This window comes from Theropithecus gelada, chromosome 1 (assembly GCF_003255815.1).
Source record: "Theropithecus gelada isolate Dixy chromosome 1, Tgel_1.0, whole genome shotgun sequence".
NCBI classification, from domain to species: Eukaryota; Metazoa; Chordata; class Mammalia; order Primates; family Cercopithecidae; genus Theropithecus; species Theropithecus gelada.
The window spans coordinates 32,204,342-32,220,928 of record NC_037668.1 but is presented as its reverse complement, the minus strand read 5'-3'; the positions used below and the strand labels follow the sequence as shown (position 1 = coordinate 32,220,928).

The following is a 16,587-nucleotide window of genomic DNA, read 5'->3' as shown; positions in this document are numbered from 1 at the left end:
TGCCAGCTGAACTGTGCCTGGGGCTGGGGCTCCTCTCCCATGGTGGGCACCCCGCAGCCTGCAGCCCCAGGAGGCGCCCGGGCCCTCTCTCCTCCCCAGGGCAGGCTGAGATGGTAACAGTGGTTCCGCCTCCTCGGCTGTGGCTCCAGGGGCATTGTGCCATGTTGTGTTTATTGATGTGTTGAGCAAGGACAGCTTGGGCACTGACTGGCCATGGGGGGTGGGTGCTAGATTGTCCCGAGGGCCGCTGGGGGCTGGGCTGCCAGGAGATCTGCCCAGCATGCCAGCACGGCGCCCACTGCGACCCTGAGACTGGAGCCTGCCTGTGCCTCCCTGGCTTCGTCGGCAGCCGCTGCCAGGATGGTGAGTGAGCTGGAGCCGCCCCTGAGCCTTTGACCCGGGGCAGGCGGCCAGGCCCCACTCACCCTCTCTCTTCTGCCTGTAGTGTGCCCAGCAGGCTGGTTTGGTCCCAGCTGCCAGACACGGTGCTCTTGTGCCAATGATGGGCACTGCCACCCAGCCACCGGACACTGCAGCTGTGCCCCCGGGTGGACCGGCTTTAGCTGCCAGAGAGGTACAGGGACCCTTGGCTTGCCCTTTGTCCAGACGTCCCTCCTTTTTTAGTCCCTGGAGAGGCCTCCGCCCAGGGCCCCTGAGGACTGGGGGCTTGCATGAGGCAGTGCCCCAGTCCTGAGATGCCCCTGTGCCTGACTTGGCGGTGGTACCTGTGGCCTGCACTGGGGCCTGCTCTGGATGACTCTGAGTTCTGTTGCAGCCTGTGATAGTGGTCACTGGGGACCTGACTGCAGCCACCTCTGCAACTGCAGCGCTGGCCATGGGAGCTGTGATGCCATCAGTGGCCTGTGTCTGTGTGAGGCTGGCTACGTGGGCCTGCAGTGCGACCAGCGTGAGTCCTGGCCCTGCCTTTGGTTGCGCCCCGCTCCTGAGCACACACACACAGAACCTTTGGCCACGCCCCCTCCTGCGTGCACACACACATGCACAGAGGCACAAACACACATGAACACACAGAACCTTTGGCCATGCCCCCTCCTGTGTGCACACACACATATGAAGCCTTTGGCCACACCCCCTCCTGTGCACACACACACGTGCACACGCACGCACACATGAACACACACACACAAAACCTTTGGCCAATACTCCCTCCTGCGCGCACACACACACGAAGCCTTTGGCTGCGCCCCCTCCTATGAGCGCACACACACATGCACATGCATACGCACACACAGCCTTTGGCCGTGCCCCCTCCTGCGCACCTACACACCCCAACACATGCACACACACACGTGTGCACTGCAGCTGGGCCCTGGCCTGGCTTCCTCTGCCTTCCCTGAGCTTTCCAGCGCCCACCACCCAACTCCACAGCCCGGACTAAAGTGTAGCCTGGACTAAATGATGCCCCCGCTGTGCGGAGAGTGTGTGAGGTCCCTGCTTAGCCCAGGGTGCTGCAGTGGGGCGGTGCCGGGTCCTCCATAGGAGACTCCCTCCTGCCACCTGTCCTGAGTGACCAAAGCTGCCAGGCAGCCCCCTGGGAATGATGCTTTGCTCACTTGTGCCAGAGTGTTGGTTCTCTCACCGACCTGCACCAGGCTCACCGGAGATGCAGCAGGAAGGGGCAGGTCCTGTCCCCCACTGCGGGAGGCCTGGCACCTGGGGGATGGAGAAGGGGTCTGCTTAGGACTGAGGCTGGTGTCCCCCAGTGTGTGCCCCCGAGGCTTGGTTGGTGGAACTGGGGGAGGCCTGGGTCGGGTGTCCTAGAGGCAGCCCCTGCAGAGTTCCCATCCCTAAAGCTGCTGCCTGGAGCTCCCTCAAGCCTCCCGTGGCCCCACCTGGGTGGGGATGAAGCGTGTGAGTGAGCCCAGTCTCCCTTGGGTGAGAAGGGGCTTCTCACGAGCCAGGCCGGTCCCACAGTCCTGGGGAGGGCAGCAAGGCCCAGGCACAGCTGGGTCAGGCTCCTGGCCCTCTGACTGATAGTGGGCCGGGGCTGCATGTCTCAGGGTGTCCCCAGGGCCATTTCGGGCCCGGCTGTGAGCAGCGGTGCCAGTGTCAGCACGGAGCAGCCTGTGACCATGTCAGTGGGGCCTGCACCTGCCCGGCCGGCTGGAGGGGCACCTTCTGCGAGCGTGGTGAGCCAGGGCACAGGCGGGGGGCTAGGCTGGGTGGACTCCAGTGTGGGCCCCTTCACATCACTGCCCCCTGCCTGCAGCCTGCCCGGCCGGCTTCTTTGGATTGGACTGTCGCCATGCTTGCAACTGCACTGCCGGAGCCACCTGCGATGCCGTGAACGGCTCCTGCCTCTGCCCCGCTGGCCGCCGGGGCCCCCGCTGTGCCGAGAGTGCGTGAGGTCCCCGCTTAGCCCAGGGTGCTGCAGGAGGGGGTGCCGGGTCCTCCATAGGAGACTCCCTCCTGCCACCTGTCCTGAGTGACCAAAGCTGCCAGGCAGCCCCCCTGGGAATGACGCTTTACTCACTCGTGCCAGTGTTCGTCCTTTTTTGTGGCCACTCTGCTGAGTGGGTGGCCTGAGCCAGAGGGAGGGGAGAGTTGGCCACAGCAGTCGAGGGGACCCTGGCAGATCTGCCCAGCTGCCTGTGATCTGCTGCCAACCCCTGGGGTCCTGTCCACCTCCAGCTCTGACCAGTCCTCTCCACCTGCAGCTTGCCCAGCCCACACCTATGGGCACAATTGCAGCCAGGCCTGTGCTTGCTTTAACGGGGCCTCCTGTGACCCTGTCCACGGGCAGTGCCACTGTGCCCCTGGCTGGATGGGGCCCTCCTGCCTGCAGGGTAAGCCCCACCCAGGAGTCCAGGGAGTGGGGTCCAGGCCTGAGTGAGGGTGCTGGCCTCTTGTGGGGCCCAGAGGACACTTGGTGCCTGCGGGAGGGAGGAAGGGGCTGTTAGGACTGAGGACCGTGCCTTTCACCTGTGCCCCTCTCCAGGCAGGGATGGTGAGTCAGGCTGAGCTAGCAGGTCATCCTAGAGGCAGCCCCCTGCAAGGTCCCTGACCCCAAAGTCCAACATGGGGCTGGAAAGCCAGACAGACCCTGTGGGACCAGCTGGCTGGGGGATGCAGGTTGCTCCCTCTTCCCCGGCCCCAGCCTGCCCTGCCGGCCTGTACGGCGACAACTGTCGACATTCCTGCCTCTGCCAGAATGGAGGGACCTGTGACCCTGTCTCAGGCCACTGTGTGTGCCCGGAGGGCTGGGCCGGCCTGGCCTGTGAGAAGGGTGAGTCCTGGGCGGCAGAGGAGGGACATACCCCAGCATGCCTGGTGCAGCCCTGTCTGCAGGCCTAGGAGGGCTCCCAGGTCAGGGGGCAGCGCCCTGGGGTGGGGGTTTTGGCCCTGTGTAAGGGAAGCATGAGCCAGGGTCTCCTGGACCCAGGAGGCAGGACCCTCACCCTCGTGCCTGCCTCTGTTCCTGTAGAGTGCCTCCCCGGGCACGTCGGAGCTGGCTGCCCGCACAGCTGCAGTTGCCTCAACGGAGGCCTGTGTGACCCGCACACGGGCCGCTGCCTCTGCCCGGCCGGCTGGACTGGGGACAAGTGTCAGAGCCGTGAGTGGGGCGGGGCAGCAGGGCAGTTTGGAGGCCCTGCTGAGAAGGGGTGGCGTGGGCCTCATTGCAGGGCTGAGGACTGTGCCCGGGGCGGGGCCTCACCAGGGGATCTGTTGTCCTGTGAGTGCAAGAGCTGCCGTCTGAGCACCAAGGGTTCCTGTAGGCGGGGGCTCAGCCTAGGAAGCTGGCCTGTGGGGAGAGTGCTGCTGCCTTGCCTTGGCAGGGGTGTGTGGTCCCGGCCAGCCCTGTGGTGGGTGGAACAGAGGATGCTCTGGGGCTCGGGGGCCGCTGCTGCTTCCTGCATGCAGAGAGGGGCCCCTTCACCCCTTGTCCTGGAGCCTGTGCTGGCTGGGGGCCTCCTGCCAGTGAGGGGTCTGCCTGTGGCTGCTGTGCCAGCAGGGCCTGGTTCACCCAGCAGGGCCTCAGCCTCTCCAGAGCCCAGACATGCCAGGGCAACACTGCCTCATTCCTCAAAGCTCCGGCCTCCCACCCAAGCCCCTAACACCAGCCCCCTTCCAGCAGGGGTGCCGTCCTCACTGCTTGGGGTGCAGCGTGGGCGGCCCCTTGCTCAGGGCCGGAGCCTTGGGTCTGCTGTCTGAGGGAAGCCTGGGCACTCGGCTGGCCTCAGGGCTGTCGCTGGCTCCCGTCGCCTCAGTGCTGAGCCCCAGCTGCCATCTCCCTGCTCCTTCACCTTCCATGGGGCGGGGCCGCTGGAGGCTGAGCTCTCAGCCCTGTCTGGTCCCTGCAGCCTGTGCCAAGGGCACATTCGGGCCTCACTGTGAGGGGCACTGTGACTGCCGGTAGGGAACCACCTGCCACCATGCCACTGGGGCCTGCTTCTGCCCTCCAGGGTGGGGGGACTCGAGGTGTCAGAATGGTGAGCACAGCCCCCAGTTCAGCCAGCACCGGGTGGGTCCTACCCACAGCGTCCACTCTGGGCCTGTCCTGGCCCACAGATCCCCAACAGGACCCTCCCAGGAAGCCTCCCCATCCCTCATCTTTCTGCAGCCTGCCTGCGGGGCTGGTTTGGAGAGGCCTGTGCCCAGCGCTGCAGCTGTCCACTCGGCGCTGCCTGCCACCATGTCACTGGGGCCTGCCGCTGTCCCCCTGGCTTCACTGGCTCTGGCTGCGAACAAGGTAGGTGCTCCCAAGCCCCCACCCCGAGGAGCGACTGGGTCGGGGGAATCCAGAGAGGCCACCTGTTCCTTGATTGGGCTGGGCCAGGACCGACCCTGCCTGTCTGCACCCAGCCTGCCCACCCGGCAGCTTTGGGGAGGACTGTGCACAGACGTGCTGGTGTCCCGGTGAGAACCCAGCCTGCCACCCTGCCACTGGGATCTGCTCATGTGCTGCTGGCTACCACGGCCCCAGCTGCCGGCAACGTGAGTGCTGCCCATGCCCACCCAGGGGCTCGGGAGTCCTGCTGGGCCAGTTCCCCTGGTCCCCGGGAAGGCCCTCGTCTGAGGGGGTGGAAGACGGAGGGTGTCGGGGCCTCACGAGAGCTGCCTTGCTGTGTTCAGGGACGCTGGGGAAGCCTCCAGCCCCAGCCCCTGCAGCTAGCCCTTTCCCTGCAGGATGCCCGCCCGGGCGGTATGGGCCAGGCTGTGAACAGCTGTGTGGGTGTCTCAACGGGGGCTCCTGTGATGCGGCCACAGGGGCCTGCCACTGCCCCGCTGGGTTCCTCGGGGCGGACTGCAGCCTCAGTGAGTGGCTGGTGGCAGCAGGGCTGAGTGGTGCCTCCTGTGTCTCCGGGGTAGGGCCAGCCAGCCTGCAGGAGGATGGCCCCCAACTGCCCACCTCCCTGCCCTTCAGCCCCCTCTGGCTGGGCCTGGCCCCAAGTGGGGCTAAGCCAGAGGGGCAGCCCTGGCTGCAGCCCTGGGGGTGTCTGTGACACCAAGTCCCCACCAGGCTTCTGCTAGCTCTGTCCCTGCACCTGCTGTGCCTGGTGACCTGCGCCATGTCTGCCAGGGGCTTGAGCACAGCCGGGCACAGAGGTCAGCTGGGCAGCTCAGCTGTGGCCAAGTGTCCTGCCAGGAAACAGGCCTTTTCCCTGAGTCGTGCAGGGACTTTCCCCTTCTGGGACCCGGCAGAGCTGGCGGGGTGGGTGGGGGTGGCAGTGAATCGCTGCAGAGCAGGCAGCAGCGGCTGGACCCCCAGCAGGGCCTGTGGGTGGAAGGGAGATGCCAGGGTGGGTGCATGGGAGCTGGCTGGCCCCACCCTGTCTGGGGCAGACCCAGGGTCCCCTCACCCCATCCCATCCTGTCCTATCCCCACTCCGGGGTTGACTGGGCAGGGAGAGAAGGGAAGCCAGCCATGCTCACCGCTTCCTCCCCGGCAGCCTGTCCGCAGGGCCGCTTCGGCCCCAACTGCACCCATGTGTGTGGGTGTGGGCATGGGGCGGCCTGCGACCCTGTGACCGGCACCTGCCTCTGCCCCCCGGGGACAGCCGGCGTCCGCTGTGAGCGAGGTGGGTGTTCACTCTGGAGGGTGTGCTCATGGGCCCTTCAGAGATGTCACTGATGAGCCATGGGGACGCTGGAGGGTGGGCCCAGCCCAGGCACCCACACATCCTGGCTGCCACCGGCTCCCCAGTTGACTGTGGGACTGAGGCGAGAGTGCTATAGCTTGTGTTGACTGCGCTGCCCTACTTGGGGGGATGGACCGTCCCACGCCACCCCAGCCCCTGCCTCGACACTCAGCTCCCGAGGCTTAGGCTACCCAGTGACCCCATCCTCATCGAAGTGGCTGTGAGGGCTTCAGGTTCCTACCCAGCGCCTGCCTGGCCCCTTGCAGGAGGGACCGGGTGGCTGTCTTCTGCCTGAGGGTGGAGTCCTTCTGGCCCTTTCTCCCAGGCCCAAGGCCCAGGGACCAAAGTGGAGGCGGGTCTAGAGCACAGTCCAGAGTAGAGAGACGGGCTGGACCCAAGGGACAGGTGTGGTGGCTCCTGCTCCCACAGGCCCAGTCCCCATAAACACAGCCACAGCCTCTTAGCCTGGTCCCACCCTTAGTCTGCATCAAGGGGCTGGCTGCCCCCCACACCAGTTCTTGGCCTTCGGACCCGTTGGGAGCCTGTGGCAGCAGAGGGTTCAGGATCCCAGGGCCCAGTCTCCAGCCGGGATGTAGCCTGGCCCCGCCTCACTGCCAGGAAGGATAGTGCCATTGGGCTGGTCACCAGGCATCCAGCTGTAACAGCAGGGCCGCAGCTGGCCACCTGAGCCCACGGCAGCCCAGCCATGTTACTTCTCAGGCCTGGAGGATGTCCACTCACTCCCAGCTGGGAGACAGCTGGTTCACAGTGGGCCGCTGCCTCCATGAAGCCTTCCGTGAATCCCTTCCTGCAGGCTGGGCAGGCGCTCACCCAGCCCCTCCATGACTGAGCCACCCTCAGTTCCTAGACCAGGCCTGGTACTTGACAGCCTGAGATGACCAATGAATGAGAGGATGCGGCTGGTGCCACTCCCTGGCATGTGCCTGTCCAGCAGGCAGAGACTGGCACTGACAGGCCTCAGGAAGCATTTGACTGCCAGCCTGTGGGGACACGTCCCCAGAGGGAGCCCAGCCCTCGGCCAGAGCTCCAGGCAGCACCTGCCTTCTGTCCCCAGGCTGCCCCCAGAACCGGTTTGGTGTGGGCTGTGAGCACACCTGCTCCTGCAGAAACGGGGGCCTGTGCCACGCCACCAACGGCAGCTGCTCCTGTGGCCTGGGCTGGACAGGGCCGCACTGTGAGCTGGGTGAGTGTGTGGGGCCAGTGGGACCCCAGCATCCCCTCAGGGATGTGCCCTGGGCTGCCATAGGGTTGGGCAAGGCTGGTGCCTGAGGACTGTCCGCCCGTTTCTCCCCGCCCTGCTCTGTCCCCAGCCTGTCCCCCTGGGCGCTATGGAGCCGCCTGCAGTCTGGAGTGCTCCTGCCGCAACAATAGCACGTGTGAGCCCACCACGGGCACCTGCCGCTGCGGCCCCGGCTTCTACGGCCAGGCCTGCGAGCACCGTGAGTTGGGGGCCTGTGCAGCTGGGCTGGGGCCCCTTTCAGCCACTGTCCACTCCTCCTGTGTGGGTGATCTGGGCTGCAGTGAAGTAGAGAGGTGGGGAGCCAGCAGCAGTGGGGAGGGACGAGGAAGGGCAGGAGGGGGCTTCTCACGGGTCCCCGAATTGGCGGGTTTTACTCACTCTGGGCAAACTGGACATTTCTGCCACCGTGTGCCCTTGTCTCATGGTAACTGGCATCCTTCAGCCTGTCCCCCTGGCTTCCATGGGGCTGGCTGCCAGGGGGTGTGCCAGTGTCAACATGGAGCCCCCTGTGACCCCATCAGTGGCCGGTGCCTCTGCCCCGCTGGCTTCCACGGCCACTTCTGTGAGAGTGGTGAGTGCTTCATGCCCTCTTCCTCTCCCCACCCTGAACCCCCGCTCCCTGGCCCCATCCCGTCTGGGTACAGGGCGGGAGGGGGACACTGAGCCCACTGCCCCCACCAGGGTGTGAGCCAGGTTCATTTGGAGAGGGCTGCCACCAGCGGTGTGACTGCGACGGGGGGGCACCCTGTGACCCTGTCACCGGTCTCTGCCTTTGCCCACCAGGGCGCTCAGGAGCCACCTGTAACCTGGGTGAGTCTGGGGTTCTGCTCAGGAAGGGCGTGGGTGTGGGTCTCCAACAGTGACCAATACTGATTGGTTGGGCCCTACCTGTGCCAGTCCTGGGCTGGGCACTGTGCCCTCCTATGGCCTCTGCACCTGGCCCATGCCCTCTGGGGGGGTTGGAGTCAGCTGCTGGGACATGCAGTGCCAAGCATGGCGCTCCTGCTGGAGCCTTAGGCCAGGCCCTGCCCTGTGGGTCCCACAACGTCCCAGGAAGGCCATGGTCATGGGAGGGGCTCTGGTTGGGTGGAAAGACTTCCCTGGATCGGGGGACATCGAGGGGGCTGTGGCCCCTCCAGCCCAGAGGGCCCCACCTGAGGATAGGAGGGCACCCCACCTGAGGATAGGAGGGACTCACCTGAGGATAGGAGGGACTCACCTGAGGATAGAAGGGGCTCACCTGAGGATAGGAGGGACTCACCTGAGGATAGGAGGGGCTCACCTGAGGATAGGAGGGACTCACCTGAGGATAGGAGGGACTCACCTGAGGATAGGAGGGGCTCACTTGAGGATAGGAGGGGCTCACCTGAGGATAGGAGGGGCCCTGCTGCTGGGGCTGCTTACCTGGCCCTGTGGCTCTCAGACCTGTTGTGCCCTGAGGGGGCATCCCTGACCACTGGCTCCCGTTTGCCCTCCTGGGGCAGGGCAGGAACACAGTGGTGACTGGGTGTGTGCCTCGGGCCTGGGCTTTCTCATGCAGGAGCTCACTGGCTGCAGAATGTAGCTGAGGAAGGCAGGGCAGGGACTGTTTACTCCTCAGGGGAAACCGAGGCCCAAGGTCTTAGCTCCCACACACACCCAGTCGAAGGCTTCACTGCACCTGGGCTCTGCCGGGGGCCCCTAGGCCCAGGGTCCCTGGCACAGGGAAAGCAGGGGATGATGCTCAGGTTTGTCTCCCACCCCCCGGCCTTGCAGATTGCGGAAGGGGCCAGTTCGGGCCTAGCTGCACCCTGCACTGTGACTGCGGGGGTGGCGCTGACTGCAGCCCTGTCAGTGGGCAGTGTCACTGTGTGGATGGCTACATGGGGCCCACATGCCGGGAAGGTGAGCTGGGCTCCCTGGGGGAGGGCGGGAAGGCACCATCCTCCCGTCAGCACCAGCTCCACCCTTGTCGAGGACCCCTGTCTGACCCACTGCAGAGTTGGCCAGGTCACCCTATGGCTATTCAGTCATAGTGAATGTCATCTGTCCCCAGCCGGTACCCAGAGTGTCACTTGGCTTCTGATGGGTGGAGTGTGAACTTCACAGTCACTTAACCAGGGCACGGGGTGGGCCATGCTGCCAGCCGGAAACGGCTTTCCCAGCCCCAGCAGCTGCAAGGCTGGGCTGCAAACTGCACCGGCGGCCTGAAGAGGGTCAAGACCCCATGGCTGGGCCGGACTATCCACAGTGTGGGTGGACGCTGGCTATCCCTGCCCCTGCTGCCCCCCACACACATGCACCAGGGTGCGAGGGTGTGTCTGTGCACGCATATGCAAGTGTGAGCAGCAGGGTGTGTGTGCATGTGTGCCAGTACATGTGTGTGGCATCCAGTGTGTGCCAGTCCATGCATGCAGTCCTGCACTGGCAGCAGGCGCCTGTTTGTGTCAGTGCCTGTATGTTAGGTGTGCATCAATGTGTGAATGTGGCCAGTGCGTCTGTGCAATAGTGCCCGCATGTGCTGCAGGGGTCAAAGGCATGTGTGCCAGTCATGTGTGAGCAGGCACCAGCACCTGTGCGAAAGCGACTCCTTAGCGCCTAAGCCCTTGAGGCTGTCCTGGAATGTGTTCTCTGCCCGCAGGCAGTGCTTTTGGGATGCCCCCACCCCTCTGGCCAGCCCAGACTTTGCTGCCCGCCCCTTCCAACCGTGTACCCCGCAGCAGTGTTGAGAAAGGTGGTCTCTGCAGAGGGAAGTGAGAGGCAGGCTTGGGGCGCGTGCAGGGCAGGACATGTGGGCGGGGCAAAGGCCGGGCGCCAGGCTACAGGCTCTGCCTTTTGGCTAACTGGGGATTTCACACTTGGGGTCCTCGGCTTGGAGGCCCCCAAATCGTCTTGGCTTTGTGTATGTGTGCATCTGTTTGTGCCTTTCTAAGGCAGTCCTGGCTGCAGATTGTTCAGAAACTGAAGACAGGGGAGCCCCGATCTCGGTGGAGTGGGGCGGGGCGGGGCGGGGCGAGGAGGGGCGGGGCAGCAGCCTGTGCGCTGGTGCAGGGGACAAAAGGCTGTCCGGCAGCGGCATCTAGCGGTCAGATATGGTACTGCACCGTCGGCTGCTGGGCACCTGGGCTGGGTGCTGGGGGCAGTGCCTTGACGTTGAGCTGGAGGCCTCGGGAGCCTGGGGCCTCATGGGCAGGGTCTTGCTGGGCGTGGGGAGTCCTGGGTCCTGTGCCCTCCCCTGGAGTGGACTTGGCTTGGCGTTGGGTAAAGCCCCTGATGTTACGGGTAGTGGGGGCTTGGAGGGGCTGAGAGCTTTCCTTTGGGGAGAGGGAGAGCCCCTGGCCGCCCCTGTTCCTTCCCTGAGTGCAAAGGAGTGAGAAGGGAAGGAGGCTGTGCGGGGAAAGTGAGGTCCTTGAAGCCTCGATGGGGTCATGCCTGGCTGCACTCAAGGCTGGGGGTACTAACATGGCTTGTCCTCTCTCCCCTCCAGGTGGGCCCCTCCGGCTCCCCGAGAACCCGTCCTTAGCCCAGGGCCCAGGTAAGGGGTGTGGGGAGTGCCTGTGGATTTGCCAGAAGGGTGGCTTATGGAAAGTCGAAGCAGAGTGCTGAAGTATAATCTGGGCCCCACAGGGCAGCAGCTGCACCTGGGACCTTGGGGCCCAGGAATCTGGAGCTCAGAGACCAAGGCCAGGGCCAGAGCTGGGAAGGACAGGCTGGGAAGGACAGGCTGGGAAAGATGGGTGGGCCCCGCCCCGCCGGGCTGAGCTGCTGAGGGGAGGGATGGGAGGGGGAGGTGCCAACCCAGAACCCAGTCTGTTTTGGGAGCACCCGTCCCGCCCTAGACTGGGCCTCCTTTCTCCTTTTCCCCAGTAGCCACGCTGCCCGCCTCCAGCAGACCCACATCCGGGAGCAGTGGACTAGCGAGGCACTAGCAGAGGCGCCCCGTGGAGCCCGCCTCTCCATTCCAGCCAGACGGGACCCAGGCCTTTGGTGACTACTGAGGACACTTCATGGGCCCAGAGCTCTTGGTACTGCCCTTCCTCTGAGGGCCGTGGAGGGCTGTGGACAGCCCAGCAACCTGTTGCTCTTGGAGGCTGGTGTGGCCTTGAGGAGGGAAGCCTTGCATGGCCTCTGGAAGAGAGGCGCCGCCTGGTCTGGCTCTGCAGAACCCAGGGGCACGCTCTGGGCCTGGGCTGAGAAGGCCCCACTCTCCCTGCGGCTCTGAGTTGGGCTGAGGGCAGGTGTGGGCGCCAGTGTGGGCGCAGGTGCAGGCACAGGGCCACTGTCCTCCAGGCAGGCTTTTTGGTGCTAGGCCCTGGGACTTTAAGCTGCCCAGCCCGTATTTATGTAAAGGTATTTATGGGCCACTGCACATGCCCGCTGCAACCCTGGGATCAGCTGGAAGCTGCCCGTCATCTCCTGCCCGATGCCCAGAAACCCTGATTCAGGTCTGCAGGGTTCTGCGGGCTCACCAGGCTGCTGGCGCCAGTACCGTGTAAACCCAGGAAGGTAAAGGAGCAGGCAGCCTCCTCATGGCCTGTGTGTGTGCTGCGTTACGTGGACTCTGTGTGGGCTCCTCCCTGGGGCCTGGCCAGGATAAGGGTGCACACGGGGACCTCCCAGTGTACCTGGGACCCTTTGCAGGGGTGGGGGTGCCACACAAGTGAAGAAGTTGGGACTCATCTCAGTTCCCGGTGCTATTGGGGAGAATGCTGGGGCTGCATTCATTACCACTGAGACCCCCTGAGACCCAGAAAGTGGCTGGTCCCGAAGAATGGCCCAGGGGGAGGAAGGCTGGTGTGGAGGGGCAACCTGGACTGAGGCTGAATTCCCTTAGGCCCACCCCACCCACCCCTACCTGAGCATCAGCAGTCGGGGGGAGGGGCTCCCTGGGTGAGTACAGGCCGACCCTCCCGAGCACCTGGCACTCATGGGCTGAGGCTGATGTCTCCTGGAAGGAGGGCCCAGAGTGGATGGTAGAGGCAGAGGGTAGAGGCAGTGGCTGGGGGCTCCTCTGCAGGGTGGGGTGACCAATGGGGAGGGCTGCACTCAGACTGCAACACAGGATGCTCTCTCCCTTGAGAAGACCCCCTTAGGGTCTGGGCTGCTGCCCCCCATCACCCTAAAACCAGCCAAGGTAGCTGAGGCCCCAGGGCAGAGGATTTCACCAGCAGGAGGAGGAGGAGGAGTCCAGTGAGCTTGGTTACTCACAGACGGCAAGGGAGCTGTCACAGAGGAAGCCAATGAATGGACCGCCGTGGGGAGACTTTGAAGTAAAACAGTGATAAGGGAGGGCAGGATGGTGGGGATGCAGGAGCAGCAGACGGAGAGAGATGGACTGCGGTGCAATGGAGTGTGGAAAACGCACGCCTGGAAATGAAGCATCCAGCAGATGGGGTGAGTGGATACAGCTCAGGAGATTCTCCCAGGAATAGCAGGGAGGCGTAAAGAGAGACAACGTACAGAAGATAGACGAACGGAAATGGATAAGGGAGGTGTTCATTCATCTCCATCTAACTGCAAAATACAAAAATAAGAAGTCATTGACATGAACCAACGATGACCAAGACATTCTCAGATCTAAAGGTGAATGATCTCAGTCAGACTGGAAATGCACAAGGTGGAAAAATAACAAAAAAAGCCATAAGACCTTAAAGAGCATCAATGTCAAAGATAAATTCTAAAGTCCCAGAGAAAAAAGAATGGGAATCGAATTGACCTCAGACTTTACACGAGAAACACGGAGAGCCAGAAAACTGTGATGTTCCATCCTCAGAGTTTGAAGGAAATATTTGAAGCCTGAATTTTATGTCCAGCTAAACTATCAAGGGCACGTAAAGTCCATGTTATTCTTAGGCCTTCAAGGCCTCGGCTGTTTTTCTACAGAAAAGCCTGATTTGAAAATGCTCTTAGAGACGTTCTCCAGCCAGAAGAGAAAGCAGCCAGGAGGGTGCTATGAGATATTCAGTCACCACAGTTCCCAAATGGCCCAGCAATTCAGAGAATCAAAATATCCCCATTACTCCCCAGTGGGAACCCCCGACAGTCTCAGCATGGTGTGAGGGTGTGGACGGGGGCAGGTGCCAATCACTCATCCTACTCAGTGAAGACAAGTGTTCAGCTACAGGAAGCCATAAGGCAAGCTGAGCTTCTGCCCACCCGGAAGAAATCTCAGCTATCCAACGGCAGTCAGGAACGGAGGAGAATGAAGCAGAATAACTAGAAAACAGGCTCACAGATCCTAATGCTAACGGTTACAAATGACGATGGAAAAACAAACTCCTGACCGTACATTATATAGTTTCAAATAGCTAGAAGGAGGATACTGGACGTTCTCAACACACATAATAAACGTTTGAGACGACGGTATGCTCATTACCCTGATTTGATCACTAGACATCCTATGTATCAAACATCACTGTGTATCCAATGAATAGCTATAATTATTGTCAATTAAAAACATTAAACACAGACTAGACTGCATTAAAAATATACTAAATAGTATTTTCACTATAAAAGACATGCTTCAAAGGGTAGAAATACAGACACGCAGAGTAAACCAAAGGAGAATTGGGGCAGGCATTTGAATATTTCAAGGTGAGAAGCATCATGACAGTCTGTAAATGTACATACACATATATGCACCCAACGAGGCTCATTCATTCATTCAGCAGCGATGGATAGAACAGGTCGAAATAAATCGCTGTCATGGGTGATTTGAATGTACATTTTACAAAAACCAATGGGTTGGCCGGGCGCGGTGGCTCACGCCACTAATCCCAGCACTTTGGGAGGCCAAGATGGGCGGATCACGAGGTCAGGAGATCGAGACCATCCTAGCTAACATGGTGAAACCCCGTCTCTACTAAAAAATACAAAAAACTAGCCGGGCGTGGTGGCGGTGCCTGTACTCCCAGCTACTCAGGAGGCTGAGGCAGGAGAATGGTGGGAACCCGGGGGGTGGAGCTTGCAGTGAGCTGAAATCCGGCCACTGCACTCCAGCCTGGGCGATAGAGCGAGTACAGCGAGACTCCGTCTCAAAAAACAAAAAGAAAAACCAATAGGTTAAGAAGGTGTGCTTTATAAAAACCCATCTGTTAAGCAAGTAAGTTAGCAATGATAACCTGAATAAGCTTGAACACACATGGTACATCTGTATTTATCCTTACATGTTTACTGTATTGACGTATACGTACCTTTTTAGTGTAACAATATGTATGAAGTTAAGGGGTACATGTGCAGTTTTGTTACATGGACATATCGCATGGTGGAAAAGTCTGGGCTTTAGTGTTACCATTACTGAATAGTATACATATCTGCCCACATCCCTCCCACCCTCCCACCCTTCCAGTCTCCAGTGTCTGCCATTCCACTGTCTGTCTGTCTGTACACGTTATTTAGCTCTCACATATAAAGGACAGCATGCAGTATTTGACTTTGTTTCTGGGTTATTTCACCTAAGATAGTGGTCTTCAGTTCCATCAATGTTGCTGGAACAGTCATGATTTCATTCTTTTTTATGACTGAGTAGTCATCCATGGTGTGTGTGTGCATGCAAACACTGCATGTCCATGCTACATGGAATGTATATATATATATGTACAATTCACACATGTGCGTGCACACACACACCACATCTTCATCCAGTCATCCACTGATGGACACAGGTTAATTCCCTATCTTTGCTAGTGTGAACAGTACTGTGATAAACACGTAAGTGTGAGCATCTTTTTGATATAATGAATTCTTTTCCTTTGCATAGATGCCCCGTGGTGGGATTGCTGGATCGAATGGGAGTTCTATTTTTAGTTATTTGAGAAAAACCATAGCATTTTCCATACAGGCTAAGTGAGTTCACATTCCCACCAACAGTGTATAAGCATTTCCTTTTGTCCACATCCTCAGCAACATGTTATATTTTTTGACTTTTTAATAATAGCCATTCTGATGGTGTGAGATGATATTGTGGTTTTATTTTTTATTTTTTTGAGACAGGGTCTCACTCTGTCACCCATGTTGGAGTGCAGTGGCACCATCTCGACTCACTGCAACCTCCGCTTCCCGGGTTCAAGTGATCCTCCCACTTTAACCTCCCAGGAAGCTAACTACAGTTGCGAGCCACCATGCCCGGCTAATTTTTGTGTTTTCTTTTTGTAGAGACGGAATTTTGCCATGTTGCCCAGGCTGGTCTCGAACTCCTGAGCTCACGCGATCTGACCGCCTCACCTTTCCAAAGTGCTGGGATTACAGGTGCGAACCACTGCACTCGGCCTCGTTGTGGCTTTAATTCACATTTCTCTGATGATGAGTGATACTCACACTTAGGTTTCTGTGTATAAACTTTACATTCAGCAAGTGGAGAATAATGGAATGCTTAAGAAAACCAAAATTTCCTTCTTTGAAGACTAAGAAGCAAGAAAACACCTTGCAAGACTGATTTTTTAAACACGAGAAAAAAATACAGAAGAATCAACTGCAGACACAATAGAGAAGAAGGTATAAAAATTATGAGCAACTATCTACCAATAACTTGGAAAACACTTAGAAAAATGATAACCTGGGGGAAAAATGCCGAGACTGGTGTAAGTAAAGGTTAAAATTGCATATCAGGCGGTGGCCTAAGAAGAGATAAGGAGCCATGGGAGAGCCGCTCCTCCCTCTGCTCAGCCCCAGGAATCCTGGCACAGCTGTAGCGTGCATGGTTACACCAGGTGTACACCATACACTTGTCAACCAGGACTCGTTCCAGAGATTTTAAATGGCGGAAAAACAGCTCACCTCATCCCACAAAGGCAGCGGAAACTTGGTTCTAAAACCGAGAGAGGACAGTAACAAGGAAAGGTAACTGCAGACTCATTCTATGTAGGCAAAAATCCTAAATCAAATATTAGCTATCCAAGTAAGAGTATTTTAGCAAGAACACTGGCCTGACCCAATGGACCAGATCAAAATCAAGGACAATTTCACGTCAGAAGATGCGTCGGTGCATTTGGGTGAGAAGAGAAATCAGATGACTGTACTGATGGCAGCAGAAAGAACATTGGACAGAGTTCAATGCCTGTTTGGGATAGAAATTCTTGGAAACCTGCCAAAGGACCTTTTTTTTTTTTTTTGAGACGGAGTCTCGCTCTGTCGCCCAGGCTGGAGTGCAGTGGCCGGATCTCAGCTCACTGCAAGCTCCGCTTCCTGGGTTTATGCCATTCTCCTGCCTCAGCCTCCCGAGTAGCTGGGACTACAGGCGCCCACCAC

General features: G+C 59.8%; 1 protein-coding gene across 5 annotated transcripts in view; it reads left to right on the top strand.

Annotated features, from left to right (window-relative positions):
• Positions 1–13,830, top strand: part of MEGF6 (multiple EGF like domains 6) — a 121,185-nt gene extending 107,355 nt beyond the window's left edge. Inside the window, exons 19-37 of one of the 5 annotated variants that reach the window (XM_025362444.1) lie at positions 232–363; positions 446–574; positions 776–907; positions 2,022–2,150; positions 2,231–2,359; positions 2,679–2,807; positions 3,119–3,247; positions 3,446–3,574; positions 4,583–4,711; positions 4,825–4,956; positions 5,149–5,277; positions 5,913–6,041; positions 7,177–7,305; positions 7,433–7,561; positions 7,805–7,933; positions 8,044–8,172; positions 9,118–9,246; positions 10,829–10,876; positions 11,209–13,830. In XM_025362444.1, the coding sequence (XP_025218229.1) occupies positions 232–363; positions 446–574; positions 776–907; positions 2,022–2,150; positions 2,231–2,359; positions 2,679–2,807; positions 3,119–3,247; positions 3,446–3,574; positions 4,583–4,711; positions 4,825–4,956; positions 5,149–5,277; positions 5,913–6,041; positions 7,177–7,305; positions 7,433–7,561; positions 7,805–7,933; positions 8,044–8,172; positions 9,118–9,246; positions 10,829–10,876; positions 11,209–11,270 (2,312 nt within the window). In that variant the 3' untranslated portion in view covers positions 11,271–13,830. The remainder of the gene's footprint in view (positions 1–231; positions 364–445; positions 575–775; positions 908–2,021; positions 2,151–2,230; positions 2,360–2,678; positions 2,808–3,118; positions 3,248–3,445; positions 3,575–4,582; positions 4,712–4,824; positions 4,957–5,148; positions 5,278–5,912; positions 6,042–7,176; positions 7,306–7,432; positions 7,562–7,804; positions 7,934–8,043; positions 8,173–9,117; positions 9,247–10,828; positions 10,877–11,208) is intronic. The other 4 variants (XM_025362472.1, XM_025362463.1, XM_025362453.1 and 1 more) reach the window with 4 other exon arrangements.
• The last annotated feature ends 2,757 nt before the right edge of the window (positions 13,831–16,587 follow it).